At 59.0% G+C, this 23,904-nt stretch overlaps 1 protein-coding gene across 1 annotated transcript in view; it reads left to right on the plus strand.

Annotated features, from left to right (window-relative positions):
* The first annotated feature begins 18,989 nt into the window (after positions 1–18,989).
* The window catches only part of GPC1 (glypican 1), a 28,360-nt gene continuing 23,445 nt past the window's right edge, over positions 18,990–23,904 (plus strand). Inside the window, exon 1 of the mRNA XM_046018184.1 lies at positions 18,990–19,424. Within this exon, the coding sequence (XP_045874140.1) occupies positions 19,259–19,424 (166 nt within the window). The 5' untranslated portion in view covers positions 18,990–19,258. The remainder of the gene's footprint in view (positions 19,425–23,904) is intronic.

Genomic DNA, 23,904 nt, shown 5'->3' on the forward strand with positions numbered 1-23,904 from the left:
AGGTCCCAGCCGCTGGCAACCAACCTCCCTCTCTGCCCTCTGGTTCTCAATGATTCCTTTCTGCTACGTGTCTTCACTGAGCAGACAAGGGAACAGAGGGACCCCGTCAAAACCAGGGTCCCCACACCCCTGTCCTCTGGCACAGAGGGGCTTGACACTGGACCCAGGAGCCTTTCTGCCAAGCTGAGTACCCACTGGCCGGGCCCAGAGCTCCAGCTGCCCACCTGGGTGATCTCGCCAGGAGCATGAACCCCGGACCCTTCAGACTCCTCATTCCCTCGTGCCCCCACTGTGACCCTCCCCTCTTTTGGAACCCCCCCAGCCAAGGCCTCAGTGTGGTATCCTCACGCCCACTAGAGCCCACCATCACTTCTCCTGCCCACCCCGTGGACGTCTCACAGCCCCCCCACAGGCCTCTCTGCTCACACACCCGCCACCCCCACCCCCCAGCCTCATCCACTGTCCTGTGTCGCCTTAGGATCCTGGCCTCCTTCATGGCCACCCCAGCACCTGGTTCCCTGGGAGATGTGAGTCCTGGGCCCCAGCCTGGAAGGTATGTATGTGGCCTGGGGGGAGGGGAGGCCAGGGCCAGAATTCCCCCAGGGGCAGAGCTTGAAGAGGGCTGAGGGCGGTGGGTGGGACGCATAACCCGGAGGTACAAACACTGGCTGGGAGCGGACCCCAGCATCCGGGACAGGACCATGGGAGGACATGAGTCCTGCCGTGATTTCCTTCACAAGTTATCAAGTTCTTCCCACAGTGTGGAGCCTTCACAAGTGGGGTGTGTCCTGGGCGCTTGGGAACCATGCGTCAACCTGAAATGATTGCTCCATGCACTGTTTTCAAGTGAAGATCCCCAAGTTTCGCTCCACACACAACATCAAGGAGACCCTGTGTAGTGGAAGTAAGATGCGGAAACAATATCATGTGGAAACAAATCAAAGGCTCGAACCTTCAAGACCAGATTTACAAAAAGTTGCATTAATCTCTGATGTGATCTTTGGCTATGAAACTGCTCTTTCCTATCAGATCCTGTGTTTTATGTCTTAACAAGGTAAAGAGATTCACACTGGCCACGCACAGTGACTACTGTTTGCTGTTCCAGCCACGGAAGGGAGCCATGAGTCCTGAGCTGGGGAGACAACCCTGGAGACTGAAATCCGACAGAGTCAGGTCCTCCGGGGACCCAAGACTCACACGATTTCCCCACCCCACCCCACCTCAGCCCCCACCGCAGCAGGCAGCAGGGCTCTTCGCAGGAAATTCCCGACATTTTTACAAAGTGCTAAGGACTCGGGGTTGTAGGGAGAGGGGTGGCCATGTAGAAGGCCCAGGAGTCCAGACACCAGGGGGAGCATGCCCTTGGGGACCACACCTGCCCCAGGCCTGGCTGAATCCTGGGGGGCAGAGGGGGACTCAGCACAGGGGGCTAGGGAAAGACTCTCTGTGGCTCAGGGCCGCAGCGGCTGGGGTCTGCGGGGACAGGTAGAGCAGGAGAGCCCACCCGTGCTCCTGACGCTGCCTGATGCCAGGTAGGTATCCCTGCATTGGGGACATGGACCCACTGGCGTTTGGAGCACTGAGGAAGAGTGCAAGTTTGCTGCCTTGGGGAGTGGGGGGGGGCATAAAAAGCCTGCTCTGAGGACCATGGCGGGTGAGGGCATGGAGGCCCGGCATGGCCTGTCTTGTGTCTGGAGTTTAGCGAATAGGACTGTACCCAGGCTAAAGGTCAGTTTGGACAAATGCACTGTGGTTATGTAACGTGTGACCAGTGGGGACAGGAGGGCTGAAGAGTCCATGGAATCTCTCCTGTCAGTCTACAATTATTTCAAAATAAAGAGGTGGGTTTTTGTTTGTTTGTTTTTAAGATTTTATTTATTTATTTGACACAGAGAGATGCAGCGAGAGAAGGAACACAAGCAGGGGGAATGGGAGAGGGAGAAACAGTCCTCCCCCGAGCAGGGAGCCTGATGAGGGGCTCGATCCCAGGACCCTGGGAACATGATCTGAGCCGAAGGCAGACAAGGACTGAGTCACCCAGGCGCCCCAAAATAAAGAGTTTCTAAAAATCGACAGAGGTGAGGAGCGACTGACACAGACCCGTCCTTCACCCATTCTCCAAGTGGGGAAGGGGACCCGGAGGCCTGCAAACAGACCGCTGCCACTCTGCCTTGGCCTCCAGGGTAAGAACAGCGGGGACTAAGTAACGAGAAGGAAGGCTAGCATCTCAGCTCAGGCAGACACCCCGACAGGCACAGGCTCCTGCACAAAGCAGACTGTGGTAGGAAACACGACAGCCCCGGAGCAGAGGGCCCTCCGCTCAGCTCCAGAAGGAAGACATGGACAAAAGCTACGCGGAGGCCATCCACCCCCGCCGCCCGGAGTGAACTGGTGTGTGGATGCCCGCCAGAGCCAGGAATCCGGGGCCGGGGTGTCAGTCAGTGAAAGCCCCGGGGGCGGAGACAACAGAGCCCTAGACCAAAATGACCCCCTCCTTGACAGGAAGGACCCTTCAGCTGGACCTCAACTTCTGAGAAATGACTTGAGGACAAGACTGGGAACAATCCATGCATCCATCAAGAAGGGCAGGTCCAAGGACACGTGCACGCATTGGGGCGCGTGTGTGCAGGGGTGCGCGTGCACACAGACACGTGGGAAGATTTAGGGAAATGAGAACATCACGGGGCGTATTGAGTTAAAAAGCTTCTGAAATGGTCTGCAGCTGCTGCTGGGAGGCCAGGGCTCCAGCTCGAGAGCCCTTTGGGTTCACAGCATGGGGCACAGAGCAGGTGCCTTTAATGCAGAATGAATGAATGAATGAATGGCTTTACCCTGAAGGTAAGCAGCACCACACAGGCCTCTGCAGGCTTGTCTTACCCCCGTTCCTCACCCCCAGGATAGCTGCGGGGGCCACGGGCGTCTAAAGCAAACTGAGCAGACAGGTCCTCTGCACCAGGGAGAGAGTCCCTGGATACACACGCACCTTCACCGGTCCCTTTCCCTCTCTGCTCAGCCCCATCACTGTGTTCTCATCAGGCCAGATCCCCCCACCATGCTCAGGAGGGACAAGGGTCCCAGTCCGCCCTTGGGCAGAGCCCTGCACAGGCATGGGGGCAGTGCCCGCCAAACCCTGGTCCATCCTGAGATCCAGGTAAGCAGAGACGCCTGCAGGTGTGCCCCCAGTGCTCTGGAGCCAGGATGTCTCTGGGGAAACATTCAGTGTCATGTGTGTCCACTTGGCTAAGCCATAGACACCAGGGATTCAACTAAGTGCTAATCTAAGAGTTTCAGGAAAGGCTGAAGGGAGTCAGCTGACCTCCTTAACAGAGAAGACCCCCTGGGGCAGGTAGGCCTCCAAAAATCTCCTAGTATGTGTATAAATGTCCTCCTGTCTTCCCCTCTGTGAGCCCTAAGGGACACAGTGGGCTGGAAGGCTGGAGTGTGGGGACCCCTCCCCTCCCTCAGCACAGCAAGCTTCAGTCTGGTCCATTTTTTTAGATCAAGGTGGGGATCCGTGTAAGTTATTCTTTTAATTAAGCATTTCCGGCTAAAAATAAAGTCCGCAAACCATTGATGGAGCCAGCCCTCATCAGTGCCCAGAAGGAGGCACTGTGCGGAGGGAGGAGGAGACCCGACTGGTTGGTTGGTCCAGGACGCTGCACCAGCCACCAGCCCCAGCCTCCTGTGTGGCTGGACTGTCCACCACGTGGGGATGGAGCTGGCCTGCACTGCAGGCAGGGGTGGGACCGAGACTTGGCAGGGAGCCCCCTGCAGCCATGCCTAGCAGCCGGCACCTCTCCCTGCATCCATCCCTGGCAGGCAGCCCCAGCTCTGTCATCAATCACCCAGGGTGGATGGAGCCTCTCTCCTGGAAGATTCCGGAACGATCTGCTTCCACTGTTCCCTTTCCTTCTCACAAAGTGGGGGAGGGGTCTGGACTCAGGGAGCCAGTGGCCTCTTCTTTCTCTGACCCACCGTGACTCAGGATGGGGCTCCTGGTCCTTTTCCTGAGGCAGAGCCCCGGCACTCACCCCCAGTCATGCATCTGGGATCCTCAGGGGGATGGTTGGCTCTGGTGACCATGAGGACTTGGGGGATGCTGCCTGCCTTCTGCAGTGAGGTGGAGCTGGGCTAGAAGGCAGGCCAACCCCGCACCAGAGACCCCAGGCCCTCGGGAGCCCCTAGCACGCACGCCCTGCGGGTTCCGCCCCCACTTCCAAGGAATCCAGTGGAGGGCAGACCTCAGAGCCGGCTCAGGTCACTGGGCTCGAGCTAGGGAACAGCACAGCCTGGGGACTGCAGAAGCAGCTGGGTTAGTCTCCCGGGGCAGGTCTCCGGAGTGGAGAATTCTGCCTTGCCCCAACCGAGGTCTGCCCTCAGCTTCTGGGAGGGGCTCTCGAGTCCTCGGGATATCCAGCCCAGTAGGAGTGCCTTTGTTTCCCCCGGGGCCTCGGGCACACCAGGCAGTGACCGTGCACTTCTGGGTGGGGTCTTTGGGTCAATATCAGTTGACTTCAAATAGGGCTGGAGAATGAGTTCAGCTGCTTGCACAGTCAATCGTGCTCTGTGATGGGGCCACAGAGCCCCAGTAAAGACTCGGGACGGGGGTGCCCCGTCGGCATGCTCCGTGCATGCTGACCTCAGGTTGATGCCTGGAGGGCACACTGTGCTGACTCCACTTGTGGACAGGGAAGCTTCTTGTGTGGTGCATCCTGAGCTCTGCGCCACACCCCTCCCCCAGCTGCTCCTTTCCCTGAGTGCGAGTTCTGAGCATCGTTCAGTTGACTCATAGGACTTGAGGGTGGTCTTGGGGACCACAGACTTGCCACTGGTGTCAGAGTGAGGGCGTCTTGGGTGGACGGTTCCCTCCAACCTATATCTGGGGAACCCTGGGCCTTGTCTCTTTGGACCCCCATATGGGAGAGCCCTAGACATCTGGGGGCCTGGAACCATCCACGCCCTCCTCTGAATGCAAACGACTGTGTTCTCGGGTTGGGGGAGGAGGGTGTGGGCGTCTGGGAGCATCCCACTGAGCACTGGCCACTGCCTTCTGGTTTCCCTCGCTGGAGAGCTGCTAGGGCAGGCACTGGGGTGGAACCCTACCTCAGCCACCTCCCAGGGCCACACTGTGGTCACCTTGGGGGGCTGGCCTATGGCTCCGCCTCCACCCAGTGGCAGGGCTCAGCTTCAGGGCCATCTGCACAGACCTTGAACTTCAAGCAGAATCAAAGGGTTTTTAGAGTTTGGGTAAAAAAAACTCTTGATTTTTTTTTTTTTTTTTTCAAATAGTTTGGGCTTGGCAAGTCCCAAGCTGTAGTGTGCCAAGCACTCCTTCCTCCTATAATTTAAAGAAGAAAAAAAAAAAAAAAACAAAACAAAACAAAACCACTGTACATTTCAAGGGAAACTCGGCCTGCGCGCTGCTGATCCTGCCACAGCCATCACAGTCACGGCTTAGAGAATCTGCTCCGTATCGGGCAGACTCCCGGGGCCTCCTCCTCAGTTTGGTGACTTCCTATTTATCTTACTTTTGTCTGTCAATGAGGTGCTACCCCTGCAGGGAGTGAGATGCCAGCCCAGGCCACATAGGTAGCCAGGTGGGGCTTGCCAGGAACCCCTCCCCAGGGCCAGTGACCAGGAGGCCGGGCCACACACCCCAGCCTGTGCAGGGATCCTGGGCTCTGAGGCCTGCCCCCAACCCTGCTGTCCATGGCAGAGGTCAGGAATCTGCCAGCCAATTGCCAGAGCCCCCCACCCCCACGTGGTGTGCCAGGACAGACACAGACCAGCCGACACCTCCCACTCACCCAAAAGGCCCAGGCAGGCTCTGCTCAGTATTTTGGGGACACATAGGGAGGGCTGCTGACTGCTGTGTGGGCCGAGGAGGGAGCATGAAGAAGGCCTCGGGGTCACAGCCAATGCCGGACTGAGTCCTGCCTCGTGAGAAGTCCCCTGGAAAATGCACTGAGGGATGGAGGATAGAGGATGGTCTCTTCCATGGGCAGATGCCAAGCATCGGAGCTCCGGAGGGACCAAGAACCCCAGCGGGGCTCCAGGACAAGCAGCAGGAGCCCCAATATGCAGACGCATGGCCAGGAGCGTACAAAGCTCCTCCCTGAGGCCCCACGTCCTGCATTAGCATGTTTTCTGTGGCCTTCAGTGGAGGATGGGACTGGTCCTTGCAGGGCCCCGTGCCATCTGCAGATGGGCCCCACATCCTCGTGTCACCACCAGCCACCAAGCCTGGCCCAGGAGACAAGTGTCCACAACGTTGAGCAGTGATTCTTGCTCAGACTAGGGGGTGAGCTTGCTCATACCCTCCACATGCCTCATCGTGCAGATCTACCCAGGGAGCAGAAGCCTAGGGGCCATCTCTGTCAGCCAGCCTTACACAGTGACCCACTGTCTAAAGATGGGGGAGGATGGACGGCAGGCCCCAGGCAGGAGCCCTCTTCCTCAGCAGGTGGAAGGTGTGGAAGCCCACCTGGAAACCCCCCCCGCCCCCATTTCCAGGTTACCCTGGGAAAGCCCAGGCCACCAGGCTCCCTGCAGCAAGACGGTACTCTCAGGAGCATGTGTGATGCTGAAGGAGTCTAAGAGGCCATGGGAAGCCCAGAGGGAGGATGGGACGCCGCTGGCTCCACAGAGAACTTGCCAGACGGTGGACATACAGCCCCAACAGCCGGCCACAATAGGGACATGGGCACGGGCCCCACAGACACAAGGACATGGAAGCCCCCCAAGCAGAAATCAGCCAGACCGTCAGAACTGAAGGGCTTGGAGGCTGACTGTAGCAAACCACAGCAAGGATGCTGTTAAAGATGCTTCCATTTCAAGTCGGGCTTAATCCTGGAGCACGGGATGGTTCAGCATCAGCAACTCTAGGAATATAATCCATGACAGTGAGAGGAGAGAAGAGAAATACGATCATCAAAGAAGAAGTGGAAAAACTCCATGTCCTTCCCCACTAAAATTTTAAAAACAAACATCTTAGCATGGAAAGTGTGGAAGTGAACTTCTCTAACTTGATAAAGATTTCTTCTAGAAACTTTCAGCCAACATCATGATGAGGAGTAAAACTTTAAAAAGAAGTCAGGAGGAAAAAAAACAAGTGTCTTCATGATTGTCAGTATTTTACTTTTTTTTAATTTTTTTTTATATTTTATTTATTTGACAGAGAGAAATCACAACTAGGCAGAGAGGCAGGCAGAGAGAGAGGAGGAAGCAGGCTCCCCGCGGAGCAGAGAGCCCGATGCGGGGCTCGATCCTAGGACCCTGAGATCATAACCTGAGCCAAAGGCAGAGGCTCTAACCCACTGAGCCACCCAGGCGCCCCAATTGTCAGTATTTTAAAACATTGCCTCATCCACCAATATTTTACTGGAGATCTCAGGCAAGATAATAATGTTAAAAAAAGAAAGAAAAGACAGAAATATTTGGAAATTAAAAGGTCAAGTTCTGGCTAATTGTAGGCGCTACCAAGAAATCAGAAGACAGTTAACTGAAATCCTATTAAAACTAGTAGATAATTGGGGCGCCCAGCTGGCTAAGTCCACGGAGTAAGGGTCTCCTGATCTTGGGGCCGTGAGTTCGCGCCCCATGGTGGGCATGGAGCCAACTTAAAACACAGAAAAGAATTGAATTAGTTGGGTGATCTAGTCAGATTGTGAGTCAGATTGGAAGATCAGTGTTCCACAGTTACCACCTGTCTTGAACACAGCAACGACCCATGGAAATACGTTGTCAAAAATACTGCTCCTAGCAGTCAAAAACGTCTAAAAATAAATCCAAAAATTTAAGTCTAGATGAGGAAAAGTATAAAACTTTACTGAAAAGCAATAAAAAAGTGAATAAAAAGAGAAATTTGAAACACATTGAATTCTCAATTTTGAGGGGGAAAAAACCGGTTCTCCTAAGCACTTATCTACCAATTCAGGGCAATTCCCATCTGTTATTCATGGGATTTGACAGGTTGAAGCCAAAGTTCTTGAGGCGGAGAACATTTGAATGAATAGGCAAGAAATTTTCAAAGCTAAGAAATATACGTCCTGTAAAACTACCATGTTCAAGCCAGCGTGGCCTCCGCCCAGAGAGAAATATACAGAGAAATCCAAGGATAAGAGCCCAGAAATAGATCTGTGTATGTTGGGAGCTATTTACTGGCTTATCATCCGTGGAGGAGGGGGGAGGAGGGAGGTCTGCAGCATGGATTGCAGGCAAGAGCCCAATCTTTAATCCACAGAGAGCTCCTCCGTGATCAATAAGACAAAGACCAACGATGAAGGGGGAAATGGCGGCATGCTTGCGTAGACAGGCCATGGGCTGAAGGAAACGCGCTCCACTCCTCTGTCCTCAGTATCTGCTGAGAGTACTATCCCACATCCCATAGCTCAGTGGACATGTTTTGGAGCATCTGTCCTGTAGAAACAGTGACGTGTGCTCACAGAAAGCCCCTGGTGCCGCTTTAATGTCATTTTTTCAAAATAACAACACTCTAGAGCAGAGGCGTGGATTCACCGAGGGAAAATGCAGCCATTTTGCAGAATGTAGGCAACGCATTGCAAATACCAAGGCGATCCATAGGTACAAATGCCGAAGGATCACGAGGACTTTGGGCGTAGTTAAAAAAGAAAAAAAAAAGAAAGAAAGAAAGAAAAGAAAGCTGCCCAACAGTCCAACAGTATGCCTGCTCAGCCCAAACAGATGTGCCACATAAAAGCCCAGAGAAAGTTCTAGAAGGGCATGCCTGCTGTGTTAACCTCAATCACACTGGAGGGAGGCTATGAATTGAAAGCATGAACAGGGACTTTCTGTCTTTATTATTCATATACTTCTGAATTCGGAATTTTGTTTCAGGAATCACGTAGACATGCATTACTGGAGTTTGGAGTTTTGTTGGGGCTTTTTTTTAGGTTTTTAGAAAACTTTAAATGCTGGTGTGTTGGTCACACAAACCAGATCTGGCTGAGAGCAGCCATCTTCAGCCACTTTCACCTCCTCCTCCTTTAGCCCCTCCCCCTCTCCAATAGGGGCTGCTGCCAGCGGGACAGCCCCACTGCGGGTCCAGTCAGGCGTGTCAGCGTGGAAGCGCCGGGGTTCCAAGTGCTCCTGCTAATCGGTACATGTGGTATCACTGCAGGCCTCCAAGGTCACTCCTTGGTGTTTCTGAGCACTGGAGGGGGGCATGGCCAGCAGGTGAGGCCTCTGTGTGTTTCGCATCCCACAATTACCTTACAGTGCCCAATTCCAGATGGCTTGAGGGTGCAGCTGGAGAATCGGGCACTTGTCGAGAATAGCTCCTTCTGAAAAATCTGCAGACAGGGTGGGAAGGAGCTTGAGGCCAGAGGAAGTGGGGCCTGGGGCTGGGGGTCTTCCTGAGGCAATGAGAGTAGCAGAAAGCACGCCATCCGGTGACCCACTTCTATGTTAGAAGCTGGACACGTCTGTGCTTCCCACTCGAGCCTCATTCTGAACCCGGCCTTGAGGGTGTGTCTCACCCACTTAAGAGAGAGGCTCTTAGGGGCCAGTCACTGGCAGTCTTCCTGGTAGACACAAATCCTGGGGCCGGGCTGTTGGGTCTGGACAGGGCATGGGGCAAATATCCAGGTAGGGATGCTGCCCTCGGGTGCTGCCAGCCTGGGCAAAGGGACTGTTCCCCTGCCCCAGGCCCTACTGAGAGTTCTGAGCTCAGGAGCCAGAGGTGGGGACAGGGAAGGGGCTTGAGGGGTGCAGCCACACTCCCCCATGGCCCCGCCTGGGCTGGGCGGCTGGCTTGCAGGGGAGGTGAACAGAGTAATTGACGCCTAGGCCAGTTCCTCTCCACACTCCCGGTCTGCTATGTGTGGCCCACAACCTCTCTGGGCTGGTGAGAAACGGGATGGGTGCACGTGGGGAAGCCTCTGTGGCAATTTGACACTGGGAGGGCGTGGATCTTGTGCATTGCAAAGGTAGCAATCCATTGTACGTGGATGGGAAACCAAAGGCAGAGCCCAGAACCCCTGGCCCTTGACTCTGAGTTTGAGAATCTCAGCTCTTCCCAAGGAACTTCCTCTCCCCCCATCCCAACCATGCCCACCAGAGGCTCCTACTGTCCCTGCAACCCCAGGCTTCCTGGGACAGACTCCAGTGTCCCACTGACAAGCGCAATCCAACCAGGTCCTGAAGCTGCGGTGGGGACCCCCGACAGGCTGCTCCCAGTCCCAGGCTGTCCACGTTCTGGTACACACACATCGGGACCTTGGCAAGAATGTGGGTGTCCCACCCCGCTTCAAGACTTCAATTTAGACTCAGGACAGCCCAGCTTTGTTCTGCTTTGTTTTGTTATTGAAGTAAAATCCACATAACATGAAATTAACCATTTGAAAATGTACGAGTCCATGCACTGAGCTCATTCTAAGTGTTGTATGATCACCCCCTCTGTAAGGCTGTAAAACATTTTCACCCCTGGGGATGCCTGGGGGCCTCCATCGTTACGTGTCTGCCTTAGGCTCAGGCCATGATCTCAGGGTTCTGGGATCAATCCCTGAATCAGGCTCCTGCTCAGCAAGGATCCTGCCTCTCCCTCTCCTCCCTGCCCATGCTCTCTCTCTCCAGTAAATTAAAAAAGAGAAAACAAAAACAAAAACATTTTCATCCTCCAAGAAAGAAGCCCCTTACCTATTTGGCGTTACTCCTTGCCTCCCCATTCCCCCAGCTAAGGGCCTCGCTCAACTGCCTCCCGTGTCTGTGGGCTGCCCCACTCTGGACCTTTCCTGTAAGTGGAACGCACGACGTGGCTTTTGTGTCTGGTTTCCTTCACGGAGCCTAACGAATTCAGAATTTGTTCATGCCGCCGTGTGCGTCAGAACCTTAGTCCTTTTTGTGGCTGAATAATACTCCATTGTGTGGGTGGGCCACACTTTGCTTATCTTTTCATTAGTCAATGGGCATGTGCTTGTTTCTAGTTTCGACTACTGTGACTAAGGCTGTGAACATTCATGCACTAGTTTTTGTCTGAGTACTTGGTTTCCATTCTTTCATGTATACACGCAGAAGCAGAATGACTAGATCCAACGCTAAGTCTATGCTTTCCTTTTCGAGGAACCGCCAAACTGTTTCCCATGGCAGCTGCCCCATTTCCCGTTCCCGTCAGCGGGGCACGAGGATGCCAGACCTCCCACACCCTGGCCAACACTATTTTCCACCTGATCCCAGCCATCCTAGTGGGGATGATAGGCATCTCACTGGGGCCTGGAGTCACAGTTCCCTGGTGACTGACGACATGGAGCCTCTTTTCACGCGTTTTTGGCCATTTACATATTTTCTTTGGAAAAATGTCTGCTCCAGTCCTCTGCCCATTTTTCAGAGGGTTGTTTGACCTTCTGTTGCGAAGCCAGAAGAGTCCATTCTAGATCCTGAATATGAAATCTTTCTCAAGGATGTGATCTGCAAACATTTTCTCCCACGTGTGGGCTGTCTTTCCAACTCTCTCTCTGCCCGGAAGTTTTTAATGCTGACAGTCCAATGTATCTAGCTTTTTCTTGGCTGCCAGGGTTCTGGTGTCATAGCTGAGAAACTGTCGCCAAGTCCAAGGCCGCAAAGATTTCCCCAGGGTTTTCTTCTGAGAGTTTTTATAATTTTGGCTCCTCTGTGCAGGTCCTTCTGATCCATCTCGAACTCATTTTTGTGTGTGGTGTGAGGTAGGGACCCAGCACCATCCATTGAAGGAACGAGTCTTCCTCTCATTGGACAGTCTTGGCCCCCTTGTCGAGAAGCAGTGGACCAGCAATGTATCAGGCCTTGTTTCCAACTTTCCATTCTTGTCCATTGGTCTAGAGGTTTACCTCTAGGCAGGTATCAGGCTGTTTCGACTTGCTTCGTAGTGATGCAGGAAGTTTTTAAATTGGGAAGTGTCAGCCCCTTGGTTTTGTTGGGGTGTTTTTGGGTCAACCAGGGAACAACCATGTTTTGTGCCCATTTTTCCTATAAGAACATGAAGGCAGAGGCAGGAGGAGACCACATGTGGTGCCCGGGTAGCTCAGCCAGGCACCCACATGCTGGAGGGAGTGATGGGGTGGGCTCTGGGGAGGCTCAGGGCTGTGTCTTCAGGGTCAGGGGCTGCTGGAGGCCTGGCCCTACCCTGGCTCCACCCTCTCCTCGCTGAACACCTCAGCGTACCTTCTCAGAAAGCCCCCACCTGCCAGAGAGTCCCCTAATCTCCCTGCAAGGCCAGCGCCCTGAGAGGTTCCTGGGCCAAGGTTGAGGGCACAGGGGGGTGCGGGGCAGCACCCCAGCTCCCTCCTCCAGTTCCTGTCCCTCCCTAGCCAGACAAGCCTCAGCCCTCGAATCAGCCCTGGGTAGCCCTTTGATCAAGGGCCCTCAGGAAGGCTGAGCTGCCCTGTCTGTCCCCTTCTCTGGAACAGCTTTGCCAGACCCTCACTGAAAGGCAAGAGTCAAGAGTCAATGCCACGGGCTGCCTCTGGGGAAGGGCCACCCTCCCCCCAGCACCTGCTCCTCCCCAGCAAAAGTGGGCCAGAACTGACCAGGGGCTGGGGACGTGGGTCGAGTTGACCCCATGGGCCACTTTCCAGCAGCAGGCTGTGCTCACCGGCCTCTTCCCTAGCTCCTCAGCTGTGTCTGGTTCTGGCTCCCTGCCTCCTTTATCCATGGAGATGTGCTTGGGGGGCCCCAACTTCCCTCACCCACTTGGTCAGACCATCCCCATCCTCTCCCCTGCCTCTGAGGCCAGTCGCCTGGCCCTATCTTGAAAAGACTGCCCCATCCCGCAGGCCTCAGGGGTCCCACTTCCCCACCTCAGCCCTGTGTCCCTGGGGTGGGCTGGTGGGTCAGCATCAGATGCCCCCTCCCATTGGCAGGATTTTACTGCTGTACAGACACACACCCACAGGCAGACCCGGCACTTCCCCTCAACCTGCCACAGGGGGCTGGAACCTTCTCTCATCTCCACCTGTCAGTGTCTCCCCTCAGGATCCATCTCAGGACTCGGCCTCACTTGTGCCAAGGTGGCAAGCTCTTCCTCGTCTGGCAGGACCCCTCTCCGAAGAAGGGTCTCGCTGTGAGCCCCCAGATTTCCTCCCCACACCCCGGTTCTGCCCTGTACCAGCCAGCCTCCTACAGTGCAGGCTATTCTGAGCCTCATGGGGCCCGAGATTGGCCTGGGTCCTCCTCAGGTCCTCCTCCCTGCCCCTGCTCGGAATTGCCAGCAAGGCCCCGGGATCCACAGCCATCTCCTCCTCCCCGCCCGCCCCTGTGGCTCCTGGCCTGTTGTGGGGGACAGAGACGGGACCTTACTGCTCTCTGCTCCTCCAGGGCTGGCTGACAAGGGCTTCCCACCTCGACTCCCTCACGCTCTCTGGCAGCCTCCCTGAGGAAGACCCTGGGGACAACAGCCCCATATCCCAGGGCCCCTTCATCAGGAACAGCAAAGGTCAGGAAGGGAGGTCGGTTACTTGAGCATAGCTCAGTGGCCACGTGGCCTCGTGGAGTCACCAAGTCTCTCAGGTTTCGGCATCTAGGCCCACGAGGTAAGCACAAGTCCCACACCTGCAGGATCTCAGAAAGCGCTTGGGGCTGACCACATGAGGTCACGCCTCAGACACCGTGGAGAGCGGTGGGACACTCTGCACGTGCCAAGGCAGCAGACTTCCCGCCAGACCCAGATGCTGCTGGACAGCCCTGAGGCCAACAGCAGGGGGTACACGGCTGCCACTGAGACCTGTCACATGCCCAGCACCAGGGAGCATCTAGCCAGACCCAGCTCACCCAGTTTTAAACAATGGTACTTTAAAAACAAGGAAGTAGCTTGTTTTAGATGCTGGTTTGTTCCTTTTTAAAAACGACAAGTGGAAAAAAATAAAAAAATAAAAAATAAAAAAAAATAAAAATGACAAGCAGAAACCAGGTCCTCCTCCAGCCTCGAGGTGGACCCCTGGCTACCACAGTATGGGCAGGACAGGGCCTGGTGCCTGGGCCGCCCTGTCCTCAGCCAGCTCATCCAGAGGGATGTCCTTCACTGGGCTTTCAGAGGGCACCTGGACACCATGCATGCGCTGGGGGCAGGCCTGCCCACACCCTGGGAAGGGTGATAAAAGGACAGTGGGTGGCCTCACCCAGCAAAGAGTGACTCCCCCGCCCCCAGGTTTCAGGAGCCACATCTGTGGGAAACACAGACCCTCAGCTCCCAACCTCTGCAGCTGGAGGCCACCTCTCAGGCCTGCCCTGAGATTGAGAGAAGTTCTGGGGGTAATCCACACACGTCTGGAGAATGGTGAAGAGTTTGGTTTGGTTTAACGGACGGTCGGGCCAGCCATGAGACCGGGAGCAGGCCAGACCTAATGCAGAGCCATACCAAGCTCCCCGGCTTTGCTCTGCCCGCGGGCTGTGATTGGAGCTGGTCTGGCTGGCACACTGAGAAGCCACAGAGCGCAGGACCGTGGAGGTGTGTGGAGGGGAGCACCAGCAGCCCAGCAGGAAAGCAGCGAGCTTCCGAGGCCCGGGCGCCCAAGGGGGCCAGGCATACCTGTCTGTGCGCCGGGCAAATGGGCGCTGTGTCCCAACATGTCAGCCTGTGCCTGGGCACCCCAGGACTGGGCTTCCCCCTTCCTCCAGGAGCCAGAGAGGGGAAGGCAGCCCGGGGAAGACCGCAACCAGCCCCAGGCCAGAGCTGAGTGTGTGGGCCTTGTCCTCCGGCTGGGTGTGTGCTCAGACCTGAGAAACCGCCCCCAACAGCTCCTCCTTGAGGTGTGGCCGGCCGCCGCCCCATGTGGGTGACCGAGCCTTGCACCGCCATCGGCTTTCCCTCCCCTGGCCATGGATAAGAGAGGCATGCCCAGACTTCTGGAGGATCAAAGGGCTTGCTGAGCCCAGCAGGCTGCCAGGGAGCCTTGCCTTGAAGTCCACTGCCCCAGCTGGGGTTTGGAGAGAGGCAGGGCTCGGTAAGGGTAGGACCACCTTTGCAGAATACTTCCCCCAGATGCTGCCCCAAAGGGCCGCCTGCCAAGCTTGGGGAGCAAGGGTGCTGTGCAGCTAGGACTCGGAGTTGAGCTTCTCTGGAGTGCATACCAGGCCTAGGCTTAGTGGTGGGGGGTGGGGGGGAGGGGGTAGATGATTCTAGATTCTAGAGTCCCACTGATTATCCAGCAGGGCCAGACCAAAGCCACATTTCAGAGACTGCACACTGAAGCCATCCCTGGGGGTGGTCTTGGGCCCAGGTCCTTCCTAAGGACAAGAGAACAGTTCAATGAGTTGACATGAGAGACTCAAAGCATTCTTCCCAAATGCCACCATCCTGAGGCAGGGCAGTGGAGGCCAGAGAGCAGCTCGCCTCCTGTCTCCAGGGTCCTACAGAGGCACTCAGAGCCCGCCAGCCTGAGCTTCTATCCATCAGGGACTCTGAGTGCCACTGCAGAAAGCCCTGCCCGGCCAAGCCTCACCCAGGCCCAGGGTCACACCCTGTCCATCAGCCACGCCCTGCTGTGCCCACTGCTTCCAGCAGGCTGTCCCTCCCCCCAACAGGGTCCCTAGCGTCCTCCAGAGCTACAGGACCCTGTGTCCTCTGCTCTGACCCAGGGCATCACACCACCTCCCAGGGCCCCCATGGATCGGGGTGCTCCAGCCCAGTCACCCCTGCCCTGTGCCCTCTGACCTCATGCATCTTATCACCAGCAGGACTCGGCCCTTGTCAGGGGACACAGCTAGCAATAACATTCTGAGCAGGCACACGTGGTTGGAAGCAACTTTTGACTGTTTGGTCTACTTGGAAACTTGCTTGCGGGGTTACCAAAAGTAATCATGAGGCCCAACAGAGAAAAAACCCTGTTGCTCCCCAGCAGCACCGCCAATGGGCTCACACCCCTAGGTCGAAATCGGGGGCCCCACGTGCCCAGGGTCCTCCTAAGCAGAGGCAGGAAGCGGAGGGCAGAGGGATCCTGAGCTGCAACACATGCCCTCCAGGACTTGGGTCGTTCCTCCAGAAGAGGAAATGTGGGGGACCCCACAGGCGCCCCACTGAGATGACCCTAAATGGCCTCTTTCTTCCCAGCTCCTCACTTGGCAGCAGGGCCAATCCAGTGTCTGTCCCATGCTGCTGGCTCAAGGACCCAGGCAATTTTCGTTTTTATGAGTGGGCAAACAAATGGCCCCCTCGAACCTTCCACCTTGCTGCCATACGTGTGCACCCACACGGCGGACAGGCCGACACCCCAAGCAGGAAGGGGTGACCCCATCCCCGTGGCTGGGCCAAGGGGCACACACAGCGAGGGCTCTGTCAGCCCCGCACCCTCACCCCCAGGGATCCCCTGGCAAACCCCCCCAACCCCACTGCAGCTCCTGCCCAGCCAACAGAGGCCGTGGGTGATGGCATGGGGGGACTGGTGAACAGGGTGACACGGACCTGGCAGGCTCAGGTGGTCCCTCCCTAGTGTGACCCGGACCTGGTCCCCATGCCCCCAGCTGCTTGTGCCAAGCTGTGCCCGGGCCTGGCTGACGGGCATCCCTCATCTGGCAGGAAGGGTGGCCCACTGAGGCAGCCTGGGTCTCAGGAACAAGAGGGCTTGGCTGGCACGTGAGGCAGCTGCTCGGAGCAGATGACCTGGGATGGAGCTCAGGTCTGTAAAACCCAAATATGCCCCTTGGTGGGGGGAGGGGGGCAAGGAAGGCTCTGTGGGGCAGAAAACTGGACAGAAAGATGGCAAGGGATTCCGGGGTGCAGCCAGGACCTCCCCCACAATATGCCCCCACAGCCCCCGTCCCCACATCGGCAGCCTTCGGGAGAGCCACCTCTAGCAGTGACCACCTAGGGGTCACATGTCTACAATCAAATTGCCGGCTGCCCCCTGCGCTCAGCCTCCCTGCTCCTTGTCATCAATGCTCTCCAGCAAGTGCGGCCCTATGGCCCTCCTGGCCACGTGCCAACCCCCACAGAGAAGCCCCGTCTCAGCTCCTCTCCTTGCCCCCAGGGCTAACTGCAGCGATTCAGGGAGCCAGAAGCCCTTCTCGAGGGGATGGAGCCATGCCACACCTTGGAGGTACCCCAGCTGGGCCATCCTGGAAACCTGCCACAGAAGCATGGCCCGTGGACCTTCTGGCCACACTGCTGTCTGAAGTCCCAGCAATACCCTGGACACTGACCCCACCCTGAGGAATTTCCCAGTCTGGCTGGATTAAGAGGTGGCAACAGTGATCACCAAAACAAGACAGGAAGACCCTCAAGCAGGTTGAAGCCTCAGTCCTGGCTCCCACCAGACCTGGAAGCACATGGCCACGGCCAGAGGTGAGCTCCTACAGACACTGGCCTGGGCCAGTGCTCCTAACCCTCCCAGGGGTGGCCTCCGCCAGGCAGGCATGTGGTATGGCAGGGAGAGGTGTCCAGGCGGCTGTGCCAGGCGTGGGCAAGAAGTAAGCCTGTGTGTATGTGCACGCTGTAGGGGGGTTGGGGGCTCTATGAGTCACTAACACGATGAGGCAGCAGGTGCGTGGGGAGGGCAGGAGGTCTGTATACTTGGGTCGGGTCCGCACAGCCTCCCTCCATACAATGTCTCAGTGTCTCTGGGTGAAGGGAGCAGCCTTCTCTGGGAAGAGACCCCGGGCCCCTTCTGGGGCAGCTGAGTCAGTCCCTCAGGGAGGCAGGGGAGGGATGGCGGTTCCACCACCCTGCAGGCCAGGCAGGGAGGTGTGGGCGGCACCCCAGGGGCCTGCTCCCAGCAGGGAGGTCCAAGTCCAGGCACTCAGGGCCACGCTGCCAGTCATCTCAGGGTCCTCCTCAGGGGTACCACCAGGGGTGCCAGATTATTTGCTTTCCTCCCGTTTCTGCCAGTTAGGCATCCAGGTTCATGGCCTGGTGGTCTCTGAGGCCTTTGCCCACATGGCAGTGGGGAGAGCGGGAGGCCAGGGAAGAGGCCCAGCAGCCTGGGTAAGAAAGAAACAGAGAAGCCCTCCAGACACCAGCGTCCTGGTCTTCTTACCTCCCTTTTCACAGACTCCCCCCACCCGACCCCCGCATGCCCGGTTCCCTCTGCAGCTAGGGGCGCTGCCCACTCACTGCACCAGCCTGCACGGGGCCTGTCAGTCCCACCAGCCTCACCGGGAGCTCCCTGTCAAGCCCTCTGGCCTGCATGCTCGCCTCAGGTCCCAGGCTACCTGACCCGTTGTTGGCCCAAGAGGCTACCTGCCACCGCCCAGCGCCCCAAGCCAATAGGGACGTTCTGCCTCGGTCACATTTGTTTCTCCGGGACCCACGCGGAGGGACCAAAAGCCCGCCGACAGTCTCCAATAACTAAGTCGTCGGCCGCCTGTCTGCAGGGCTGGGAAGGGTGGGGTCTGGTCTCCCAGCTAGTTTCCAGCGCACAGCCCCCCATCCGCCCCCTCAAAAACCTCAGGTGTGAGCTGGAGCCGTGGGGGGGGGGGGTAGCGACCGCAGTGGACGTAGGGGGCGAGGGGCTGGTAAAGGGGTGCAGGAGAAGAGGGGGCGGCGCGCAGAAGAGAAGGAGGCGCTGCGGGAGGGGACGAGCGGGGCGCGCAGCCAGGGTGCACGGAGGCAGGGCGGGAGCTAGGGAGGCGGAGACCGGAGGGAGGCCCAGTTCGGCTGGGGGCGGGGAAGCCCCTGATAGGCGCGCGGACGGCGTGACGTCACGTCCGGCGGGGGAAGCCCTGCCTCAGCGCCCCCGCCCCCGCCCCCACAGGGGGTGCGGCCGCCCGGGGCGCTGGACTGGGGGGACCCGCCCCCGGGGACCCCGCCACTGCCCGCGCGCTCCCCGGCGGCCCCGCCTCCCTCCGGCCGTCCGCAGCTTCGCGCGAGCCCTCGGGGCCCAGGGCCCGCGGAGCTGGAAAAGCGCCTGGCGCACCCCGCGTCGCGCCCCGCACCGCACCCGACCGCGCTGCTCCCCGCCCCGCGTCGCGCCCCGCCCCTGCCCGCCCCTGCCCGCCCCTGCCCTCCCCTGCTCGCCCCTGACGCCCCGCCCCGCCCCGCCCCCTCCCCGGCTGCCGAGGGGCCGGGCCGCCCGCAGGGGAGGTGCCGAGCCGGGACTGCGCGCTCGCCCGCCGCTCTCTGTGCCGCCCGACCGAGCGGCCGGACCTCGCGCCCCGCGCGCACCGCGCCGCCGGCTTTTGTTGTCGCCGCCTTCTCGACCGCCGTCGCCTGCGGACCGCGAGCCGCACGCGCCGGGACCTTGGCTCTGCCCTTCGCGGGCGAGGGCTGCGCGGCCCCGGGCGGGATCCGAGAGAGGCGCGGGCGGGCGTGCGGCCGGGGCGCCCTGGCCCCGCCATGGAGCTGCGGGCCCGAGGTTGGTGGCTGCTTTGCGCGGCCGCCGCGCTGGCCGCCTGCGCCCGCGGGGACCCTGCCAGCAAGAGCCGGAGCTGCAGCGAAGTCCGCCAGATCTACGGCGCCAAGGGCTTCAGCCTAAGCGACGTGCCCCAGGCGGAGATATCGGGTAAGTGAGGGCGCGGCCCGGGGGCCCCCGGACCCCGGCGTGTCCGGGGACTCTTCTGCGCTCTCGTGCTCTCCCCTGGTCTGCCCTGCGCCCAGATCGCGCCGCTTGTACCTCGCTCGTCTGCACCCCTCGGGCCCTCGCTTTCAAGTGCCGCCCGGATCTCCTGCGCTCTGTTCTGCCGCCCTCCAGCCCCCAGCATGCACACCGGCCCCTTCCCCAGCGGAGCTGTCCTCGTGGGGCTGTGGGCCGGGCCGTCCCCGCCGGGGAGCGTCCTCCAGGGCCACAGCTAGAGCTGGGCGTCTTCGGCCATTGGCTCGGCCCTGCGCGGTGGCCGGGCGGGAGTCGGAGCCCCGGGGCGCGCTGGGCTGGCTGCGGGGCTGGCTGTCCGGGCGCCGCTGACGGGGGTCTCGGGCTGGGGACTCCCAGTTGGCTGTTAGGGCCTCTCCGGGAGCCACCTCCGGTCGGGCCTAAGGATTCCTGTGGGATCCCCAGCAGCGGCAGCCTAGCTGGGTTCAATTAGAGGTCCCCCATTCCTGGCGGGAGTGGGGCCCCTGCGAGGTGGAGTGCCAGCCCGGTGCCTGGGGTGGGGGGTGAGGCACGACCTCTGCCACCTGGAGCGGGAATGCCTGTAAGCACGGATTCCTGCCTGGGGAACTTGTGCTCGCCGGCCCGCTGGCGGGGCACTCCGGGCTGCCTGTGGCCGGGAGTCGAGCTGCAGGTGGTCGGCGCCTTGGATTCTGCCCAGGGGCCATGTCTTTTCTTTGTAAGAGCATCGACCCTCCCAGGCATCCTCAGGCCTGCAGCTCCCCTCAGTCCTGCTCACCCTCTCCCTGTTAGCCTCGGAGGAGCTTTGGAGCCAGCGTATGTGAGGGTGGGGGGTGGAGTACAGTGTCCAAAGGACCACCCCGACCCCCAGGCTCCTCAAACTGCAAACGTGTGGGGAAGCGCGCTGGGTACTGTGTGGTGTGCTTGGGACCGGGGAGCAGCAGCAGAGCAGACCAGCATTCCTCCAGGGAGGGGATTTCTCCCAAACTAGAGGCAGGCGTGTACAAGTAAGAGCTCTGCTCAAATGGTGACCCCGGGGGGACGAGGAATGACCACGGCTGCAGAAATTCTGAATGACAGAGGTGTGGAACATTGTGAGGCCCATGGCCCTGCCTCTCTGGGGAGAGGGAGGAAGGCAGCCAGGCTCTGACCCCCTGACCCCCAGAAGGTCGGAAACAGAGAGAGCTGCCTTGAGAGATCCTTTGACATATCTGCCCCTTCTCCAATGTTCTGGAGAGCCCCCCACTCCACAGGGACCCCAAAGCAGGCCTTCTTGTGTCTCCCTCTGCTGAGAGTTCCTGTCAGTATCAGGACTGCCTCTCTGGTGGGACAGGTGGACATGCCTGGGTGCCTGGGGCCAGCTCAGGGCCCTCTGCCCACCACTGCCCCTCCTCCCGCACAAACAGGAACTTTTGCCTGGGTGTCCCTGGCCTTCCTGCTGGATCCTGCCCCATGCCTGGGTCTCAAGGTCCACTGAGCCACTGCTCCCACCAAGCCCCAGATCTTGGATGGAAGCCTTCCCCTGTGCCTCTCTTTCTTGTATCCACTGCCACTTGGCCATTGTGTCCTTAGGGACCATCCTAAACTTACTCGAATCCACAGGCCTCTGTCCTGGTTAGGCCGAGAGACAGAGTGGCAGAGTTTGGGCAGCTGCCAACGACTGGGAGACAGTGGGGCAAACGGGATGCAGAGGTGGGGCTGGCCTGGGGCTGGGAGCTGAGTTTTGTTCCCCTTCAGTTGGACGCAGTGGAGTAGGGATCCAGGGCAATCAAAGTGCATCTCAGTCTGTGAGTGTGATGGGTGCACATGGGGTGCTGTCTGTCTGTCTGTCCAGGTGGAGGAGGATGGCTGCTCAGCAGCTGTCTTAGCATCGTGCTAGTCAGGGCTCGAGTGCTGCCCCCCCCCCCCCGGGCCTGGAACACTGGGGACTGCACTCCGGACAGGGTCACCGTCCTCCCTGCCAGGGCCCCTTTCTCCCGGCGCCCCATGCCTTCTCCATCCTAGGGTCAAGAGCTTCAGAGGAACTCCTCTCCCTGACCCCCTGCAGCTAAAGCTCCCATGAGCACTGCAACTCCAGAGGGCTCTACAGGGCCAGGCACTGAGATGAGTGCCAGCGCCACGTGGAGCAAAGGATACAGGGTGACCTCCCGGGGCAGCAGCAAGCCCTGTGTCCCCTCCTGTTGCAACTGGGCCTGGCCTCTGTGGGCCAGGCGCCCTCTGGTGGCCCCGAGCCACACGGCCTCTCTGGGAGCCCTGGCTTCTGTCTCCTCTCCCAGGCACCCGGCCACCAGCTCCCAGCCCTGGGGTCGCCACCCTGATTCAGCTGGCCCAGGTGGAGGGGGGGAGGGTGGGGAGGCAGGGAGGCAAGGAGAGGGCCCTGGGTCTGCGGGCTGTGTTTCCAGCCTCCGTTGGGGGACCAGAAATGTCGGTGAGCTTGTGAGAGTGGGGAATGTCGGGGCTCCCACGGCTCCCGTTTGGGACTTCCTATGATATTTTGGGGCGGCCAGGCCTGGCATTTGGTGATGACAGCTGTCCTTGTTTCACAGGGGAGGAAGCGGTCCTGGGGGTTTCGCAGCCCGGTAAGGCCACAGGGGAACCCTCCCTCTGGCCAGTGTGCTTCAGAGCCAGTGAGGGCCACCAGTCCAAGCCTGCCCGGGGCCCCTCTGCCGGGCATGGGGCAAACGCCGAGCCCCATGCTGGCTCACACAGGCACATAGGCCCAGCGGTGCCGACCAGCTTGCTCCTGGTTCCCAGCTTGCTCCTGGTTCCTGGACATCTCTCAGTGCTACTCTGGCCTCCCGACACTCGAGTGATGTCCTTTGCATGGCTCTGATCCTTCCTGGGCTGCTGGGGACAGGCACCATCTCCGTCTGTACACTTCTCTGCCGTAGCCACAAAAGCTGGCCCAGTTCCCGGCACTAGGGAGGTTTTCAGTCTGGGGACCCACCTGTGTCCTGCTCTTTGCCAAGCCATGCAGGGTGGGTGGGGGCTGACCAAGGGCCTGGGCAAAGTGGGAGGACTCTAGGGATCCAGCACTGGGGGTTGGAAGCCAAAGGGACCTGTCCATGCAATGAGAACCAGTTAGCTGCCCCTCTGCCCCCCTGCCAGCAAGGGAAGGTTCCTGTGGACTGTGGAAGCCACAGCGGGGACCACACTTGGGCCCATCGACAGAAACCACCGCTTCTGTGCACCGGCTTTGACTGCAGGGGTGGCAAGGGATTCTAGGGGAAAGCCCTCAGAAGTCCTAGCCCTGCCTCCCACACCCCTGGGAGGGCTATCCTGGCTGGGCCCAAGAGAACCCACCCAGCATCTGTCCCTGAGCTGGGGGCTGGGGGCTCTCCCAAGACACCTGGCTCATGGACTGAGTCTCCAGGCTGTCCTTGGCCCCCACTTGTGCCGCCACTCTGGCCCTCCACTGTTCGAGGACCTGTGGTTTCATCATCCCCAGCTTTGAGATGGGGGGGAGGCACGTGGTGGGGAGGCCCAAGGGAGCCAGGATTCGCAAGGGCCACCCGCATGATGCAACGGTCTGAGCTCCTTGCTGGACATGGTGCTGTGCTCCTGCGAGAGGAGGGACATCCTCCCTGGGCCTGGGTTCAGAAGGCAGTCCTGTTGCGCCAGCTTCCTGCCCTGCTTGGCCTCTCTACCTCTGCATCTTCACGCATGACAGAGGAACAGTCACAAGCCCCCTGAAGGTCCCCAGGAGGGACGCTGGCCCTATGCACTGCCTGCTGGCCCTGGTGCGTGTTCTGCCGCTCACCCCTGCCCCGAGGCTCTGCAGGCCCGGGCAGACCCCCTCAGTCAGCGGCGTCCAACGCTTGAGAGCCCTTTTTAGGACCAAGACTCAGTGCATGTTTCTTCCTGCTTCTGTCTCCCTGACATATCAGATGAGGACAGGTGTTCTTAGACCTGACTTACAGATGAGTAAACCAAGGCCCAGGGAAGCCATGTAACTTTGCTAAGCGCACGTAGGCCACATGAGACAGGCCACTAGGGATGGCAGCCCAGTCTGTTGACCCCAAAGCCTGTGGCATTCACTGCTCCCCAGTCCTGGGCTCCCGAGTTTTCTGGAGGTCTCAAGCCCTTCCAGTCCAGAGGCCTGGAATAGAAATCCCAGGCCAGGTCACAGCTGACCATCAGCTGTCTTTTCCTGATGCCTCTCTGGGGCCTGGCTTCGTTTCTGAGGCCAGCTAGGAACCTGTGTGAGCCAAACTCCCCCTGAGCCTTTGGTCTGGCCTTCCTGTCTCCATCAGGACAGGGCTGTGGGTGAATCGGCCTTCCATGTAGCCGGACTTTGTCCTCCGCCTGGTCCTCCACGCCTGTGTGCTGAAGGCCAGCTGCCTCGTGGTGTGCTGCTCCTGCCCTGCTAACGAGGGCTGTTCCTAAGCACCAGGGCGTGAATCAAGTGACCCCTGGGCGGACATAGGTTGGCCCG

This window comes from Meles meles, chromosome 9 (genome assembly GCF_922984935.1).
Source record: "Meles meles chromosome 9, mMelMel3.1 paternal haplotype, whole genome shotgun sequence".
NCBI lineage: Eukaryota > Metazoa > Chordata > Mammalia > Carnivora > Mustelidae > Meles > Meles meles.